This window comes from Toxotes jaculatrix, chromosome 6 (assembly GCF_017976425.1).
Source record: "Toxotes jaculatrix isolate fToxJac2 chromosome 6, fToxJac2.pri, whole genome shotgun sequence".
Lineage (NCBI taxonomy): Eukaryota > Metazoa > Chordata > Actinopteri > Toxotidae > Toxotes > Toxotes jaculatrix.
The window spans coordinates 29,314,337-29,334,080 of record NC_054399.1 but is presented as its reverse complement, the minus strand read 5'-3'; the positions used below and the strand labels follow the sequence as shown (position 1 = coordinate 29,334,080).

The following is a 19,744-nucleotide window of genomic DNA, read 5'->3' as shown; positions in this document are numbered from 1 at the left end:
TTAGGTTCAACTCTTTCCATCTCTATCGCTTTTCTGCTGGCAAGCTCACAGGTTTTAAGATCTCGGTCAGTCTTATTTTTGAATGGCTGAAGAATGCTTGAAGGAGCCTCTTATCCCCCTCAGAACTGATGGCTGTGAAGCGTAAGCATTGCCTGATCTGATGAGATACGGCAACTGCTCTGTGGCTCATCTCTGTTTGTTGTAGCCAAGAAAAACAAACCCAGCCCATGGCAGAGCACTGAGTGAGGTGCCGAAGACAATGTCTTCATTGTCTGTTTTTTTGTTTGTTTTTTCAGTCACATAGAAGAGCAGCACAATGATTTCACGTGAGAGTTAGCAAGTCATCAAGCTATACACTCACTAATCACTTTTTCGGGAACACCACACTAACACTGGGTAGCTCCTCCCTTTGCTCTCAAACAGCCTCAGTTCTTCGTGGCTTTGATTCCACAACATGTTGGAAACTTGATGTTGACGTGATTCATCACATCATTTCTGCAGATTTGTCAGCTGCACATTCAATCTGCTGATCTCCTGTTCTACCACATCCCAAAGACGTTCTACTGGATTCAGGTCTGGTGACTGGGGGAGGTCACTGAAGTTCACTGAACTCATTTTTGAGACTTTAGCTTTGTGACATGCAGCATTATCCTGCTGGAAGTAGCCATTAGAAGATGGTGAACTGTGGCCATGAAGGGATGAACATGGTCAGCAACAATACTCAAACAGACTCTGACATTCAGACCATGACTGATTGGTATTAAGGTCCAAAGTGAACCAAGAAAACATTCCCCACACCATCACACCACCACCACCAGCCTGGACTGTTGACACGAGGCAGGTTGGGTCCATGGATTCATGCTGTTGACTCCAAATTCTGACGCTACCATCTGCAGCCTCAGCAAATCCAGATACATCAGACCAGGCTACGTTTTTCCAGTCTTCATCTATCCAGTTTTGGTGAGCCCGTGTCCACTGCAGCCTCAGATGTGGTCGCAGATGTGGTCTCTGCTTTTGTAGTCCATCCTCCTCATGGTTGGACGTGTTGTTCACTCTGAGATGCTTTTCTGCTCAGCACAGTTGTACAGAGTGGTTATCTGAATTACTGTAGCCTTTCTGTTATGATTGGCTGATTGGATTTGCATGAATAACCATCTGGGCAGCTGTTTTTAATAAAGTTGTTGGCGAGTGTAGATCTGAAGTTTGACCATTTTAGAAAGACAGTGTCAGTACCAACACCTGGAAACCCTGATGAACAACATTCTGAAGGAAAAGACTGGGTTACTGGCGACTACTACTCTGCTTCTTATTGCTGGACAGCAATTCAACACATTATGAATAATGAAAGACAGAGGCAGGATGAAAAACATACATCTTAGGTGGACAGAGACCCACCTTAATAGGCACTCTTGGTATGAGTTTTTATTCCACACCATAGGTCAATAGATACCTATAAGAAAGCCTATAAGCCTATAAGAAACATACTGAACAAGCAATTGCACCCTAGTTTCAATAGAGCCAAACAGGTTCAGCGTTAAAGCAGCCCTAGACATATAAAGGACCAGTGTCTGATGTTGTACTCCAAGTTACATTCTCCTTTTAGCTCCATTTAGGTCTCCACTATCTCCTGAGAAAAATATCTGGCTGTTGAGCTGCGAAATGTTACACTATGTTCACCATGTACAGTGGTGGAAAAAAGTTTTCGGACACCCTTAAAATTTAACACAATCTCAAATATTATCATGAAATATTTGCAGAAAAATCTTGTTTGTATTTCACAAGGTGTGGCTGCATCAGACAGACACAAACAAAACAAATGATTTCTTTTGTTTATTGTTGTCAAGAAAACAACATGTCAGTTCTCAACATTGTCAGCATCAAAGTTAATAAATAGCAAAGAATGTGTTCAAAATTGAACAAAAAATAAATAAACCATCAGCACCGAGCTAACCTCTGCCTCTCGTTGATCAGGGGCTTCTTAACAGCCTTGCAGGACCTTAAGCCATGATGTAGAATGTGGAGTCAGCCACGCACAGTGTGGGTGGAACACTGGACACCAGTTTGACCACTGTTGCTGAAGCTCACGTGATGTCATTCGGCGGTTTTCCCTGCACATGCGGATCAGGATGCTCTCATTTCTCGCTGAAGACACTCTTGGATACCCAGATCCTGGTTTGTCTTTCAAGCTGTTTGTTTATATTTCTGCAGTGTGTATCCAGCTGCTGAAGGACTGCACCTGCACTTTCTGGCTATCTGGCAGCAGCCGCACCCTTCCTGGCTGAGAATCTTTATCCTTAGGCATGTTTCTTGTGTTAAGTAGACACAAAGCACCCTAACAAAAATTGTCTTCAATAAAAAGGATGATCTTCATTAGTGGGTCAGTGGTACCACAATACTCAAAATTTCTTAAGTATTTTTATGGAGCTAATCAATTTTAAGTTTTTAATGGCTGATTTTAGGATTGGTTTAGTATTGTGGTTGTGACTGTACAAAAAACTTAAGAGTGATTGTTAATGCAATATATCACAAATGCATCGGGTGTCTGAAAACTATTTTCCACCACTGTAGTTGCAGAGAGGTGCCGTACAGCGAGTTTACCAGAAAGACAGTGAAAGCAGCTGCCTGCTGCTGCTGGAGATGAAGTTGAGATCCTCTTTATATGCAAATTATTTTCAGCATCACACAATGGGGAACATATTTGCTTACAGTAATACAGTAACTCTATAGGACTGGATCTTCACAGTAATGTAATACAAAACATACTATGTTATTTTACAGCATGGTTGCAAATTTTAATTATAGTACCAAGCAGGGCCAATATTTCTACACTGTCTTAAGAAAAAATAAAGGCAGCTTAATAACTTGTGAGCAGCACAGCTGATCTGATGTGTAAAAACACTCAAAACTACTTATGTGAACTAATAAGTCCTATTCGTATTTCTACATGTCATTACCAGATTTCAGTCTGGAACCATTCTCATCAGTCATCAGTTCTCTTTCCTTCCCTATCTCATCTCTGTTGGTCTGTTGGTTGCCATCAGTGCAAATCAGAAGAGAGGTAAGGAAAGGCGAGAGGACAGTTAAGTAAGAACATGAGGTAAAATTAAATTTTAATGACCCCCTTAGGAAATTGGCAGAGATAACGCAGTAATGGTTGTATTTCTGGATTTCCAGCAGGACAGGCTGGTTGGATCCTGCTGTGAACAGCTCCCTGTATCCCCCAGCCACCATTCAGCAACTTAATGACTGTTCCATTTATCCTGTTAGACACTGAAGCTCACCAAAGCTCCAGTGAATGTATTGCCCCACTGATGATTACTCAGGGCAGTTTGATGAGAGTGACAGCCTTTGATTGCATGGAAATGACACCAAACCTGGTAGGCTGCCTTTTTCATATAATATTGTGACACAGACCAGCGACTTGGCTCACTATGGTAAAAAGAAAAGTGCAAACACTGAAATTTTCCATGACTTGTCAATTTGAAGATGTTGACAGTTACTATGACAGGAAAGAAAAGCCCATGTCAGGTTAGGAGCATAGGATGAGGCAAATGTTTCTATGAGTATAAAAAAAAGAGGCCAGTGTGAAGCAGTGGGGATCAGAGTCAGGACCTCTAGGTGGGTACAGGGTGGAACAAGTTTTAGCACCAATTGATGGTGTTCTTGTTTACAAGTTAGGGTAAGATGGAGTATAAAACTGACAAGCAGGTGGGCGGTGGTGTCAGCAGGTGCAAATGGCTGAAATGAGATGGATGGATGGATGGATGGATGGATGGACACAGCACAATAACAAATCTGTTATTTGCTAACAGACAACAGTTTTATTATGAGTCTGTGTTGCATTGGAACAGGTTTTGTTCCCTCCGATCACCATGTTAAAGTCTGTCTGTCCAGTTTAAAACAATATCATTTGAGAAAAACTTAACTCTGATCTGACAACAAAATACCACCAGTCACTTACCTTGTCCACTGTGTTTACATCAGGCACAAAGTATTTTGTTTCTCCAATATAATTCAGCCATGGTTAGCCATAGCAAACAACAGCCCTTTCATTTTTAATTGATTGTCAAATCATGTCTCAGTTTCACTAGATGAAATGAGGCAGTTTCACAAGAAAAAAAAGACATTCATTGATCCTGGAACACTTTTGGTTCCTTTGGCTTGTCTCTGTCTTCTTGAGCTAAAGGTTTTTCTGACTGCTGCTGTTGAATTACTGCTTCAGGGAGTTACACCTGCCAAGATAACTGATCATCCTCCAAACTGTTTAATAGGAGGCTGCAATCCACACTGCACAGCTGGTCCCTTTAGGTATTTTACAGGAAATTTAATTTGATCCCATAGAAAGCAACAAATGATGAGGTTACATTGCCACAGGAATATTATACAAATGTCATAGGGAGTATTTTGATATGACAGAACAATCCATGTTACTTTTTCAATGAATCTCACTTCTTCAAAGCTATTTGATAAACCACAGATGCCTCATCACAGCCTTAACAAGCAGAGACTGAACACAGTGGAGTGAAATAACAGCAGATAGGATGGCATTTAGAATGACACTGGCTGTAGCTCAGCCTGCAGCCTCAAAGTACTGCAGGCTGTCCAGTGTTCTGTAGTAGCTGCCTGGAATTAGCCTGCTGCGCACAAAGCGAAATACATGACAACACACAGGGCGACACATACTTCATGCATAAACATGGAAAACACAGGATAAGCCGATATGACCCTGTGGAAAGGACTTGTATGATGGTTTGGTTAGTAGTAGAATCAGTTTGTTAATGTCAGTAACTCCTTTCTTATCCTCTAAAATGAATGTGGCCGCAGACGTGGGACATGTATCTGATTCTGTTTATAACACATTGGATCTGTAGAGGTGCCAGTATCGTCACATGCTTGTCGCATGGTCACACAGCCTCAGAGCTTTCTGTTCAGTCACCGCTGCACTTTGAACGCCTTCCAGGAGAGACTGTCTGAAAATGTGTACCATTCTCGCCATATTTAAAGTAGGACTGCTATTCAGGAGTCTCCCTCCACACCAACAAGGAACTATGATCGGCAGTAAAGCAGTGAGGCCAGTCATCATGAGTTCAGAGGAATCCATCCTCATAATGTACCAGTAACCTGACAGAGCCAGTGATACATCAAGCAGAGCCCAGTAATGCATTAGTTACTATACGAAAGAATGATGGTTACTCAACACTGAAGCCACTTTTAGTCTCCCTGCTGCTTTATATAATGGATCTTTTCTTGATTTAGAGCATGAGCTGCACTTTGGAGCTGCAATGGAGCCGATTTTCGCCTCAATGGTAAACGCTTACACTGTTTATGATAACGGCTTTTATTAAATTCTTCTAAGAAGCTGAGGAAGTGAAGCTCTTTGTCTTTTCTTTTATTTCTGGTTAGTCAGCAAGGTCGTGGAGCAGAATATAAATGCCCGTGCCTCTGAATCACTGCAGTTAAAGCACCTGCTCATGTGTTACGCAGGCTGGCTAATTTTCTCCGGTCTTCCTCAGTAAAGCAACTCTTTATTAACAATAAGGGTTCATTCAAGTTAGCAGTGATTGTTTTTTTAAGCTTATCACTATGTGCTTCCCTCTGTTGTCCTATAATACTCCATGCTCGGATGGGCCCACAGAGACCTTTGTGGTATCAGATAAAAGAGCCATTATTATAAAGAACCATTGCAACTTGGCTCTCCATAACTTCATGCTGAAATTGTTCAATGCAGACTTAATACAATACAACTTAATACAAGCCTTAAAGGTTTACTAACCAAATGTCCATGATGTCACATATCCAGTAGGGGTATTACCATTCTTCACACAGGCCACAAGTTCATTGAAAATCAGACACAGTAGTGTTAGATGGAATGAGCACATACAGTGACGCTGTCCATTCATATTTAATGCAATTTTCACAACCAACCTTTGCCAGGTAGTTTTGAGGATGCCAGTCTTTGATGCTTAATTCTCACCGCTGTTTGTTTTCTGTGTGTGAGGATCATTCTCTTCAGTGAGTCTCTGTGAGCTTTGCACCTGGATTTGGACAGTTTATATTATTCTTCCTGACAGATCCTCTCAAGCTCCGTCAGACTGGATGGCAAGAGTCTGTGAACTGCCACCTTCAGGTCTCTCCACGGATGTTCTGTGGGGTTTAAGTCTGGGCTTTGGCTGAGCCACTCAGGGACAGTTAGAGACACTTGTCCTGAAGCCACTCCAGTGTTGTCTAGACTGTATGCTTCAGGTCATTGTTATGCTGAAAGGTTGAATTGTCGCTCCAGTCTCTGGAGCAGGTTTTCTTCAAGGACCTCTCTGTATTTGCTTCACCATAGGGGTGGTACTTAGCAGGTGATGAGCAGTGACTGGTTTTCACCAGACATAGTGACGGGTTCAGTTTTGTCTCTGTTAGAAGCTTTGTTAGAGTGACACTTGAAATTCTTGGTCACTTCCCTGGCGAAGTCCCTTCTTGCTCGGTTTGGTCTAACAGCCAGCGCTAGAAAGAGTCCTGGTTGTTCCAAACTTCTTCCATTTCACACTTATTGAGGTCACTGAGACATTTTAATGTCTGAGATTCCATTAAATATCATGTACTTGAAACATTAAGTATTTCCCAGTATAAGTTATTGCAGTGGATGGTTTTCAGCCATCTGACTGTGAAACTAGCCTGAAAAAGAAACCGGTGAATGTTTTAGGTTATGGAGGAACTCAAAATTGTTAGTATAACATCAAGGCAGGAAAAGTAAGGGATTTTTTTTTAAATCAGGGTAACAATGGAAACCATGACAACAGTGAATTACAGTCAGGCACTGTGTGGTTGATGGAGGGGTGAAGTTGATGAAACAGGGTTCATGTTGCAGGTGAGTCAGTGGTTTGGACTACAGACCTGTGGGTATGCTGAGTGGAGGAGTGTGAGCCCTCAGCAGGCTCACAGTAGCTGCCATATTTCCCATCCACTTTGAATTCCTTCCTGCCGAGTCACTCAGCAGGTAACCCTCATCAGCATGGACCTGTCTCACCAGGTGGCACAAGGGAGAATAGCCCCCATTAAGTACACACACATATCCACAAATTACCTCCATCACCACATGTAATTTAAAGTAACCCCATCCTGGCCGGCTCCGTCTCTCTTCCAGTCACTAATCACTGTAGTGGCCCAGCATGCTGATCAGCTCACAGACCAGCCTCAAGTACATTCTACTGAGAAACCTCTCCCCTGTCTGTGCTTCTCATCAGTGGACTGATGAGAACTCCACAGACTACACGAGCAACTACAGTGTTTGTTGGGTGGACAGGGATTATGGGGAGTGTTTTTTCCATCATAACATGTTCCAGTCTCTGCATGTGTACTAACACAATTATTCTTCCACCTACCCTCCTCCTTTCACCACTCTAAAATGAGAAGCCTGACAGAATGTGCAGCAGCTATCCAAACAGATCTTATTTGTAGCTACTGATATGTTCATCATGGCTCCATTTCCACCAGGTGTTGGTATGTGAGCTGAATCTGGATAGTGACATCTGATCACGGGGCCTTTGTATTTACATTTGGTAAATACAAAAGGTTCTCATTCTTTAGATTCTACCCATATTGTGAACAGATTTCAAGATATCAAGGGAAGCAATGCTGGACAATGCTTTGTTTTCATAAACTGTATCCACGATCTGTCCAGAACTTAACCAAGTGTTTCAGTTGAACTTATTCTGCAGGAAGCATTTCTGAACCAAAGTGATCTGTTTTCATTTACAGCTTCATGAACAGCTGTAAATGAAAGCAGTGAGGGGAAAAGTGACTTGCATATGTTCAGGGTCAGTTAGACCTTCAGATAAAATGGTTTTGATAATCTGTACAAACTGTTTTGCAACAAATGAACAGCTTGTCAGATCATCTGTTTCTTCTTAGATGTCTTTGTAGTGACGTTTGTCACTGTCTCAGATCTCAGCATTTAACCCTGGTGTGTACAGAACTATCATAAGCAACAGAAATAATGGCCCAAACTATGAAAATAAAATTCTGGGAGGAACATCTGTGTTCCTCCCAGAATTTTAAGATTAAACACTAAGAAATATACCCCAGATTTTACACCAGCAATTGTCAAACAAATGTTGTGCCTCTGGTTCAGTGTCTCCTGTTTCTTCTCTCACTTCACATCAGTCGCTGTGATCACATTGTTATTTTATTAAAGGTGGAGTCTGTGTAACACTGAGGTTTGTTTTCTGGCACCTTCCATCCAATAAAGGCTGAGACTGCTTATTGATTCTATATGAGTTCAGCTCCTGTTGGTTTATTCTGCAATAAAAATCCACAGAGTATAACAGCACATAGGGCTTTTGTTTGCGAGCTTATATCTGCAGTGAACATGAAAAGTAGAGTATCTTTACTCCTGCTCTCTGCTTTGTGCAGCTCTGATCTTAGATATTTTGTAACTCCATATGCCATCTCAACATAGCATCTCACAGTTCCAGACTTAAATAAAGGTCAGTGCTTACCTGGTGACACGTTGTTGATGAAGGACTACTTAAATCAGAAATTCTTTGTTTGGTATTGTTCTTTTTTTGTATATGCTTGCTCTTAATCCAGCTTTTAGCTTTCTTGAGAGCATCATCCATTCAGCATTGCACAATTAAAGGCACAAAAGCCTAATGCGCAACACAATATAAATAAAATGTACCCTTAGGTCTTGCATGCAAACGTTTTGTTTTGCAAGAGAAAAGCACAGTAAATACAACACTTAGTTTTGCTTTTCTTACAATTCTGGCCTGTGCTGCACTTCCCTCGTAGGGTAGTTCTACCATTTTCTTCATGTTAAGTAAATGAAGAAAAGTGAGGTTTGAAGCTTTTGTGAGAATATCTCATCCATTTGACACACCAAAGTTTGATGTCTCCTCCACAGTTAGATGCATAGTTAAATGGTTAGATGTAGTGTCTCTTGGTTTGACAATATGTGTTCTCATTTTAATCTTTAATGTCAGTACACCCATTTCCACCTGGTAGCATTAGCATGGGACTTGTATGTGGATGTCTTATTCGGATCAAGGATAACACTTTAATAGAGTTGTATTTGCATGCAGAAAACATTGCACTGGTCCGGCTCACATTGTCAGGCTCTGGAGCCCCTGTGACAGCATCACTTCATCCCTCAAGGTGGGACACTGCTAGAGTAAGGGTTAAGTGGATCACATGACAGACGGAGGTAGCAAAGCACTGGTTGTGATTACCTTCTGACTGGGAATCCACAGCAACAGTGAGATGCGAGTAGTGCACATGAGTGCGTCCAATCTGTTCGGTCCAGACTGACAACAGCGGCCGTGTCCATCCTTAAAATGAACTGTCCTGTCAGCAGCTGAAAGGACAGCTGCTGGCCAAATGGTCTTCACCAGACTGACTGACAGCAGAGATTTACTAAACCAAAATGGTTTTTCGTGTAGGATCTATGAGCAGTATACAGGAAGAAAACAACATGTTTTTCCCTCAGTCGTGTCCTGCAGTGTTTCCATTGACCAGAGGGACATCAGGTTTTGATAAACCTGTAAGATCTGCCTGCATAATTCGGTATTTGAGATCCCATCACATTGTGGGCGGAATTATTTTAATGCCTATTAACACTAGGTTTAAAATGCAAAGACCCCATAATCAGATTATCCAGATAACACACGTTAATAGCAGGTGGAGATGGGGTCATTGAATCTAACACACATAAAAAAACATACATTTTCCCATCATGTGTCCAAAGCCATACATTTGAATACCAGATTACAGCAATACAAACTAACTCCTTATAAATGGCCACATCAAAATGCTAAAGTCCAGCAGAGAGAAACATAGATCTGTTACAACACTTTTCCAGTTAATGACTCCAGTAAATCTTCATTAATGACCTGTCACTGCAGATAAGTCTTGACCTCACCAAGATAAATTCCTCATTTTTGACAATTTGATATTTATTGGAAGGCAAGTTCCTCAGTATGAAAAAGGAGCTCCAGGTGTCATGCACACTTGTCTTGGTGCCAGGCTCTGGATGCAGGGATATTCAGTAGTACGCTCACCGATGATAATGTACATATGAAGCAGGCAGCTTGTGTTGGTCTGCCCTGAGCAGTCCCATACTTCTTATTTCATCCAACACTATATGTGAGAAATCCTACAGAAAGCCTTCAAAGCCCTGTAACACAATTAGACAAAGCGTGATCACTGCTGCATACACAGTGTCAGTTTGAGCATGGAAGAATATTCACTCAGCCTCACCATCTGTCCAAGTCTGAGACTTCAAACAGAAACACTTTATTGTTCCTCCACAGCACTGAAAAATGACTTTAGAAGTTCATATCTTTTCATGCACAATGTGCCTGTTTCTTTGGATAATCCACAGAATACACTCTCAACAGGGATGACAAACTGCAAATGCCAAGACTATCTGTTTGGCTTGATACCCAATAAAGGGTTAGTTTTGTTTTTTGTTTTTTTGTTTTTTGTATTTTGCTTGAACTGTCTCAGCATCATGTCCGGTCTGTGGCTCCCATTTGATGGTCATCTCAGTATCTCTGCTTGTCCACACTGCGGCTGAGTTGATGACTCACTGTGACTAACAGTGGGCAGAGTCAGAGACTAATTGAATCTTCTGTATGCAGCTACAAAGTTTTCAACAAGCACATCACTTATTTTTCGCAGCTTTGATATTGCCTTTCACAACGTTACATCATTTCAATGAGTTAACAGCTTGCTAGCAAGTAGCTAATTAGGTAGAAGTAATGGGAAATAAACAGAGGGAAGTTTTTTAAAAATAAGACGAGTACAAACCTTCTTGTAGCAACAGTTCTGTGACAGTTTTAGACAGCCCTGATGTTGGACAGAACTTGGAAGCTCTGAAAGGCTATAATCCACTATTACAAATGTGACACAGGTAGGACCATGGCTCTCCTTTTCTTTTAGCTGTCTAGATTCCAAATATCAATACTGCAGGTAAAAAAAAAAAAAAAAGAATTTTTTCTTATAAGTCCACTGACAAAATGATTGGCTTTCAGTGTTCGGTCTTTCTGAATGGACAGAGTCAATTCTTCAAACATTCAGAGAGATTTTGGTGTAGACCACAGAGCCAGTTTAATGCTGAGTATGCAGGTGTGGATACTATTTTACTTAGGTTTGTTGTTCTGTCAGCACCTTTTTCAAAGCGACTCTTGCACAGTGTCACGTCAAAGAGATCTGTGATTGGTTATTGTCAATCACAGTCAAAAAACCTTCCTAGTCAAAGTAGGATGCTCATGACAAAATGAGGTGTCAGTTCACCCAAAACACAAAGAGAAGTCAGTAGCATATATTGTTATTGACTTCTCTATGTCTTCTTCTACAAAGATTTTGTTTCATTTCTTCAGGATATATGTCTCTTGAGATTCCTTCCTCCACCTTAACATAGTTCAGCAGCATGACCTCTTTCTACAGTGTACAGTGAAATATCCCTGTTGAATTGAATGGAGTGTAAATTTTTATTGTTTTGAGCATCTAAAATGAGATTCCATTCATCTCTGTTCTATACATAAGGAGCACAATGATGCACTGATTATCACGGTCACACCATTGCAAGAAGGGTCATGTCTGTCTGTGAGGACAGGGCTGTATCCAGGATTTCAGTCAGGAGGTGAACAATGGCAACCCCTAAACGGAAGTCGCTAAATATATAGAAATATTTTAGTTAATGTTCTGTTTATGTTCAGTTAGATGGTCCATTTGTATTTTCTTGCAAGTTTTATTCAAATAGAGCCTTTTTCTCAAGAAACAATTGTTTAAAACTGAGTTCTTTCTGTGAAATGAAAACATTACTTTATAATTCTCAATATGAAGGACGAAAGGAGCTTTCAGACAGCAAGAGGTTCTTCTTCATCTGTGGCAACATCAATGTTTTATCATGTAACTAGGTGGCAATAGTGCACAGCTTTCCTGTCATGGATACCAGACACTCACTAATGAAATTTAATCTACATACACCACAGTTCAGAGGAATTCTACTTGCCCTTCTCTTGTCAAGTAACTAGATAGACTGATTTGTAGCTTAAAACAGAGGAAATGGTTAACAAAATGACAGAAGTAATACAAATGTTGATGTCTAACTAATATAAACATTGTTTACTGGTCCTGACCAGACTGAATTTTAAAGCTGATGTTGCTCCAAGATTGTTTTGTCTCCACTGATCCATCTGTTTTCTGCTGGTGAACAGGTATGTGATTCAGGGAACTCAATAAAATCAGCTCCCGTATTGTGTCCATCAGTGTAGTTTCTGTGGCTGCTGTGATCACACAGTGAGCAGCATTTTGAAAAAGCTCAACCATGATCAACTCTGACGGCAACAGCAAATAGCCAGTGTGTTTACGAGAGTGGCAGCCGCCGTCCTCTCTCTCGGCACTGCCACTCGTTGGCAGAAATACCTTAATGCTGTTTCAAAGCCTTGGCCACAGTGCCAGGAACAAACATATTGGGTGCAGAGAACTGCTGAATCTTGCTGTATGTATGTATATATTTCTTTGTTTTGTTGTCCTAAAATAGGTTATATTTAAACAAATTGAGTATGAAAATACTAAATACTTTAATACTTACATACTTATATACTCTCTGCGCATGTGTGGGTTTCCTCTATTTGCTCCAGTTTCCTCCCATAATCCACAAACATTCAGGTTATTACATTACCGGCAACTCTAAATTTCCCGTAGGTGTGGATGTCTGTCCTGACGTGTCCTGCACTCTGACACTCTCCCCATGGGACCTAAACCAGACTCCAAAACCCCTGCCCAGCAACCAACACCACCCTACCTCAGCCATGCATGGGGAATGGATAATGATGGATGAATGTATTGGACTGGTGATAGACATCTCAGGCATAGATATTTAAAAAGCTGGAGTAATAAATCCAGTGCTATCTAGTTGGCTAGTCACCATTGAAAAGGAGTTAGAAAAATGTGTTTCTGTAAATTGGGTAAAGCTACCCAAAAGATTTTGGGCCCTTGAATAAACTGTCTATGCAAACCTTGCGCCATGGCTCGCCTGCAGAATTTGAAAATATTAACCAAGCTTCCATGGCTGCCATTTAAAATGTCAAATTAACGACAGCTTCGTTTTAGCATGCTGACTGTGACTGTGGTTGAAACTTGGTCTCCAACATCCATTGAATTATCAGTCAACGGTGTCCCTCCCATAGTGTTTGTCCCAGTGGGGATGAATCACTACAAATACTAATGAGCTTTTGTAGTGGAGCTGTTCCCCAACATCAGTGGATGTTGGGGAACAGCTCCACAATGAGAAATGTCTCCTGTCTTAATGTAAAATGTTTCATCTGTTCAATCCTTGGGAATTCATTCCCCACATCATCACAGACTCCTGGTGTTCTGCACTGAAGAAAGACAGATGAAAGCCCAATTAGATTTTTTTTTTTCCTCTGGTCTCTGGCAACAAAAGTGAAAAAGGAATACCGCCAGATTAAAATAATGAGGCTTTTAGAGACTTCAGTAGCTCCACATGAGTCACATTTCTCTCTTATCTTTCACCTTCTTTGCCCTGCAGAGAAGACAGGAAGGAGGGAAATATCTTAACTCTTGAGGCCCCTGCTGAATTCTGCTTTGTACACGTCTGCTCTTAAATTAGCAGAAGAAGAACCTTTTAAACATCCTGTGATAGATAGAAAATTGCCAGCCATAAAATAATAATTAGAACTTTGTTTGTTTCTGGAACCCCTGGCTGCTTTGGCAGGGCCTTGCTAATTTGCACTGTCATCTCCATGGCACACCGAGCCCTGGGCTGTGGGCGGAGGTGCTGGTTTGATGGGGGAAAATAGAACCCGCTGGGTGTTCTCTGCTAGAACTACCCCCACCCCGTATACACCTCCGTTACCATCCTGATGTCATCTTTCTTTCATCACAACCTGCTTCATCTCTGCAACTCCTCTCCGCTCATCACTCAGGAGCTGCACTAGAAAGGAATCCTGTGCTATCTGAGAGAAGTGGGTCTTTTCCAGGCTTTTTTAATGGACTCCCAGCAGTTGACAGATCGTACATGTTGCTGTATTGACGAGGCTTTTTGAACAGTGGAGAGACATGTGTGAACATGTGCTCTCTGATGTTTGTGAGCAGACATTTTCCTTTGGTGATATGTGAAGTTTGAGATGTGTCTGATGTCTCCGATTATTGCTGCTTTGCCTTTTTGTGTATGTTCAAGGATGTTGTGAAAAGGTATATGTGTGTGTGTTTGTAATATGTGGATGAGAATAATATGAATTTACCAGTTCATTTGAAACACCTGTGCAAATTTTCCAATAGATTTCAGTCTTGAAGGATAATTCTGTTCATTACAACTTGGTTTTACTTTCATAGTTTGTCCATTATTCCTGCTGGTAATAGCAAAGCTAATAACGCCAGGGACCTAGTTACAGTCATTTCTGACATGTGAGAACACAAAACCATTGCTGGAAAAAAGTCTGACAGAGCAACACAAGCAACCACATCATCAGACAGGTTGTAAACAAACTTCCAGGTCAGTCAGATGTATTGGGAAGAGAAAATAAAAGTAAATGGTAAAATGACTGCACTTCAGATAATAATCCATTACAGTTTACAGACCCACTTTCTGTTATACCTGTAACCAATGCACTTCCATGATTTGAATACGCTCACGACTGTTTTCACCTCCAATTAAAATGGTTTAGATCATCTGGATAAATTGTTGGTTTGTTTACAAACTGTCTGATCATGTGACTGCACCTGTTTCTTAATCAGAAATAACAAGTTGTCATTGATCAACTTTTTTTTTTTTTTTTTTTTTTGAGGCACTGGCGAGCCTGTAATGGGTCAGGAGCATCTATAAAACACATTTTTATTTTACAGAGAACTGCATAGAGAGCTTATACACCATCTGACAGTACAGTCAAGACCTAGGAAGCATGAACTTCATCGAGCATTTCATCTAAATGCACTCCAGGTTTACATTCATGACCCTCACTTGACTTTTTCCTCAAAAGAGCGCTTTAAATGCCTTGGGAGTTCTGGAAATGTGAAGCTGATCCATGTTGTGTGCGCTTGACTTGTCTAATGTGCCTGAGTGCCTGGTACAGTAAACTGGCTGAAAACATACCAATTCAACTGAGGATGCTGTCTCAACCTGAATGTTGTTGCCCTTTTCTCTCTGTCTCCTCCTTTCCCTTGCCCTCTGTCTCCATTTCTCCCTGTGTCTCTGTCTATTTTCATCTCTCTCCTTCCCTCTGTCTCCTCCTCTGTCTCTCTGCCATGCAGGAGGCGATCATAACAGGTCTACTGCCCGAGACCACCTACTCTCTGACTGTGGCTGCTTATACCACCAAAGGCGATGGAGCTCGCAGCAAGGCCAAGGTGGTCACCACCACAGGGGCAGGTGTGTGTTGCATACACACATTATGAAGTGAATGATTTTTACCATCTTCATTTTGGAAAATTACACTGGGGTCCATCTTACATATTTGCCAACAACCACTGTCACACATTCAGTGTTTGAATGTGAAGGAATAAACACATTCTCCCTCACACAACCTGAAAATGACCATTTTCTGATCTGACAGCCCTCTCACCAGGACCACATTATCATATAACAGATCACTGTTACCAAAATGATTTGTGTGACTGTTACCTGATCAGTAGCTGCTCTGGTCAAGGTTTGGTAAGGTTTAGGCAACAAATAACTAACTTAGGGTCAGGGAAAGATCATAGTTTGGGTTAGAAAACAAAACCTTGTTAAGATAAGGGAAATATTTTCATCAGAGTTAAAAGGTTAGGGTCATGGCTGAAGGAGACAGGTGGTTTCTGTTTAATGTTTAATGTTAAATCACCATAGTTGCCCCAGTTGGTCACACAGTTCTCTTGTATATTAAGGGATTTTTTGTGACATTATGGAGATGGACATATTCAGTTTTACCTCCAAAGAAAGTGGTAGTTAATCAAAACGTTTGACTTGTTTACAACCTTTATGATCATCTGACTGCTCATGTTTGCTCTGACCTATTTTTAATTATATTAAAATGACAACAGTTACTTTGACAATACAAAGCAGGAAGCCAATAAATAACCTTGTAATTATCATCTAAAAAATATTCTCGCTTTTCACTCTGAGATCTTTCAAAAACATTCTTTATTATTTCCACCCAGCTGATAAAGTCTTACAATTGGAAAGAAAAATGCTGTTTTGTAGTGTTTCATGAATTTGGTAATGGAGAATATTTCCTGTCTTCCAGTACCTGGTAAGCCCACTATGATGATCAGCACCACTATAGGGAACACTGCCCTGATCCAGTGGCAGCCCCCTAAGGAGATGGTAGGGGAGCATGTGGGATACCAGCTCCAGTACAAGAGAGCAGAGGAGGAAGCTTTCATCGTCAAAGACTTCAGAAAGATAGATGATCACTTCACAGTCACCGGTCTTCACAAGGGAGCGACCTACATTTTCAAACTGTGCGCCAAAAACCGAGCAGGCAACGGGGAGGAATATGTGAAGGAGATCATCACCCCTGAAGACATGCCTGGCAGCTACCCCCAGAATCTGAGTGTGGTAGGCCTGACCGCCACGTCCACCCAGCTGGCCTGGGACCCCCCTCCTCTGGCCGAGAGGAACGGGAGGATTGTAAAGTACACGGTGGTATATCGAGATATCAACAGCCAGCACAACAACACCAACAGTACCACAGAAACACACATGACTATCCATGGTTTGCAGCCTGACACAACCTACGACATCAGAGTCCAGGCTTTCACCAGTAAGGGCGGTGGTCCCATCAGCCCCAGCATCCAGAGCAGGACCATGTCCACGTCCATGCCAGGTGAGACCCTCAGGCTGTTTATCAGCGCTGCGTTGTGTTTGTTGTCAGCTTACTGTAGCTTCATATGTGCCCTCAGCTCTCTGATTTCAACATGTCTGGATCTTGAATCCTGAATTATCGCATAAACACAAATGCAAACGTAAACAAAATCCCCTTTCACAGATACACATGGGTGTGAGCAGAGAGGCTGAATACATTAGCAGAGGGAATACAAAATAAGCAGGTAGAGTCAGGCGAGTTTCATTAAAGTCTGATCCCATGAGCTAATTTCATCCCCTTTAAAAGCAGCAACAGGTGGAATGAAGGAGAGGGGCTGAGGTCTGAGAGGTCATCTCCATCAGACACCTCCAGTTCCAAAATAAAAACCGCACAACAACGCTAACACTCACAAAAATTAAATTACATCGCCCCAGATGCGCTGTTAATGGAAGAATGAATAGGCAACTGATATATGTTGGTGCTCCAGCTGCTGAAATATTAGCATGGTTGGTTATAGTTTTTAAATGTTTAATTAAGGCTAATTAATACATTTAAACTTGGAGGCTCTTCTCCTCCCCTTCATTAAACACTCATTTATGTTTTTAGAGTCCAATGAACTGAAGCAAGTCCAAATCAAAACAAAAAAAAACATCCTCATCTTAAAATAAACAAATGCAAAATAGGGTTTGGACATTTGCATTTTTGTATTAACAAAAAAATGTACAGATTGAGTTCTTATTAAAACCCAGTGTCTTGTCAGAAATTCTAAATGAATGATGAAGGGATCCACGCTGTGCCATATGTGCGTCAAGTACACAAGTTTCTGGAGATGAGTGAGTTTTATCCTCTGCAGTGAAGTTCTGAGTGGAAGGAAACACAAATGAACAGATTGGACCCATGCAGGCGTCTGCTCCGAAGCTTTAAAAAAAAAAAAAATGACGTGAACTTAAACTTAAATTTATAAACACGATTGGAAAAAAAATGAAAACTCAGTATAATAATGATCAGACATGTCAGATAAAATATTTTGACTCTCCAGATGAAGCAGAGTTTGTGCGATGCCTTGTGATAGAACCATTAAACTTCCCTGAATCTGTGAGAAATTGCTTTCCAGTGATGTTCAGAGAAACTGATCCAGACTGGTTCTGTTATCACGTCTGAAGATTTAAATCGTTGCTGTGCCATTGCCGAGTAAAATTACACAAAGCCCCTCTCTCAAATCCGACACTGTCATTGAAACACACGTATAATTCCTGCTGCCTTTCACCTGCTTCTGATGACTGCAGGGCTTTAATCAGCTGCACAGAAAAGACACCACATTCTACAAGTTGTGGGGAACGCGTCGTCAAACAGAACATGTAGCAAATGGAAAAGAGGACAAACTTAACATATGTGAAAGGTGTTTTGTGTTTTTGTGGTTCTGGAGAGATGTGTGTAGGTGCGTGCCTGCGTGTGTGTGTGTGTGTGTGTGCGCGTGCGTGCGTGCGTGCGTGCATGCGTGCGTGTGCTGCTCTGCCAACTAAACCACAAAAATTGTCCTGCCTCTGCAATAAGAGATAAGATAACAGAAACAGGCACAGATGCAGAAAAAAAATAGCCCCTGAGGAAAAGTGCATAAAATAAAAACTGTCTGGCTTTGCACTGTCAGGAAAATACAGCCCTTAGTCTTTCAAGTGGAAACCATGAACATGTTTTTTTGTTTGTTTTTTTTTTTACTGTCATTCAGCAGCAAGTTGCATTTTCATTGGTATTTTTGTGATCTACTGTTTGCAAAACAAGCATTTCAATTCAGTGTTTGTACTATTACAACTGCAGTAATAGCTCCACTCTTCTTGTCCTCTATGTGTGTTGAGCCACATCCTGGGCTGTCCACATTTGGGACTGTCTCATCCACTGCAGGAGAGACAGACTGATGCATTACAGAGCAGATTACTCAGTATGTAGACAAAGTTATATTCATCACTCAGACGGTTGTGATCTGCATTACTGGGAGTCCGTCTACTCTCAAACTGGACCAATCAGAGCAGAGCTGATACTCCTGTATAGGGGACACAGCATGCCTCTACACTGTAAACTCTAACATGTTACTTTTACTTAAATGAAAAACATAAGGAAACAGATTACTAAGGGAAAAGAATCTGTGTGAAATGATTGTGTTTAGACTGAACATGTATTATTTGAGTAGCTGTACTCTTTGAAAGATATGAGCACTTAATGTATCTCAGTATAGTCACATTCAACATTCATAGTTTTAGAGCCGTTTCAGCTCTAAAACTATGGATCACATTAACATATATTCTGCCAAAACAAGAGGGCATTACTTGAAATTACAGATACACTATACTTAATGTATCTTAGTATAGTTAACCCCAATAAAGTTGTAACTCAATAAGGGTAAGGTACATGAACATTAAGGTAGTGTGCCAAAGAAACTGAGCACTGTTCAGTTTTAAACAAACTTACAGTATGTCCATAAGCACATTGCCTCAGAGAATGTTGGGAAGCTCTGGCCTCCTACCCCCAAAACACTGAGAAAATATTGCACCCTGTTCCCACTCAGAATAATCAAGTGCATGTTAGAGAATGAAACAAGCATGCAGGGAAAATGTACAGAAAACACAGTGGAAGCAAATAAAATTAAAAGAGTGGTATTAATTAATTTAAATGCACAATTTAATTTAAGTAAGCACATTGTTTTTCATTTACAGTGTATGAAAGGACAAAAACAGAAACTATATTATATTATATCAGAAGATATAAAATCTAATCCATCAAAAATGTAATCAAATGTAAAGCATGAATCCCACAATTCATTCATCATAAATCTACTAAAAAACTACTAAAGACAAAACTATTCAGAAAAAGTAGAAAATAATCACATATTACTAAACAGCAAATACAAATATCAGACGGTGTTGTCCAGCTCTGCTCTGATTGGTCCAGTTCGA

General features: G+C 40.9%; 1 protein-coding gene across 7 annotated transcripts in view; it reads left to right on the top strand.

Annotated features, from left to right (window-relative positions):
- The window catches only part of ptprfa (protein tyrosine phosphatase receptor type Fa), a 225,811-nt gene that overhangs the window by 143,900 nt on the left and 62,167 nt on the right, over nt 1–19,744 (top strand). For all 7 annotated transcript variants that reach the window (XM_041039769.1, XM_041039766.1, XM_041039768.1 and 4 more), the window contains exons 13-14: nt 15,265–15,382; nt 16,236–16,817. In XM_041039769.1, the coding sequence (XP_040895703.1) occupies nt 15,265–15,382; nt 16,236–16,817 (700 nt within the window). The remainder of the gene's footprint in view (nt 1–15,264; nt 15,383–16,235; nt 16,818–19,744) is intronic.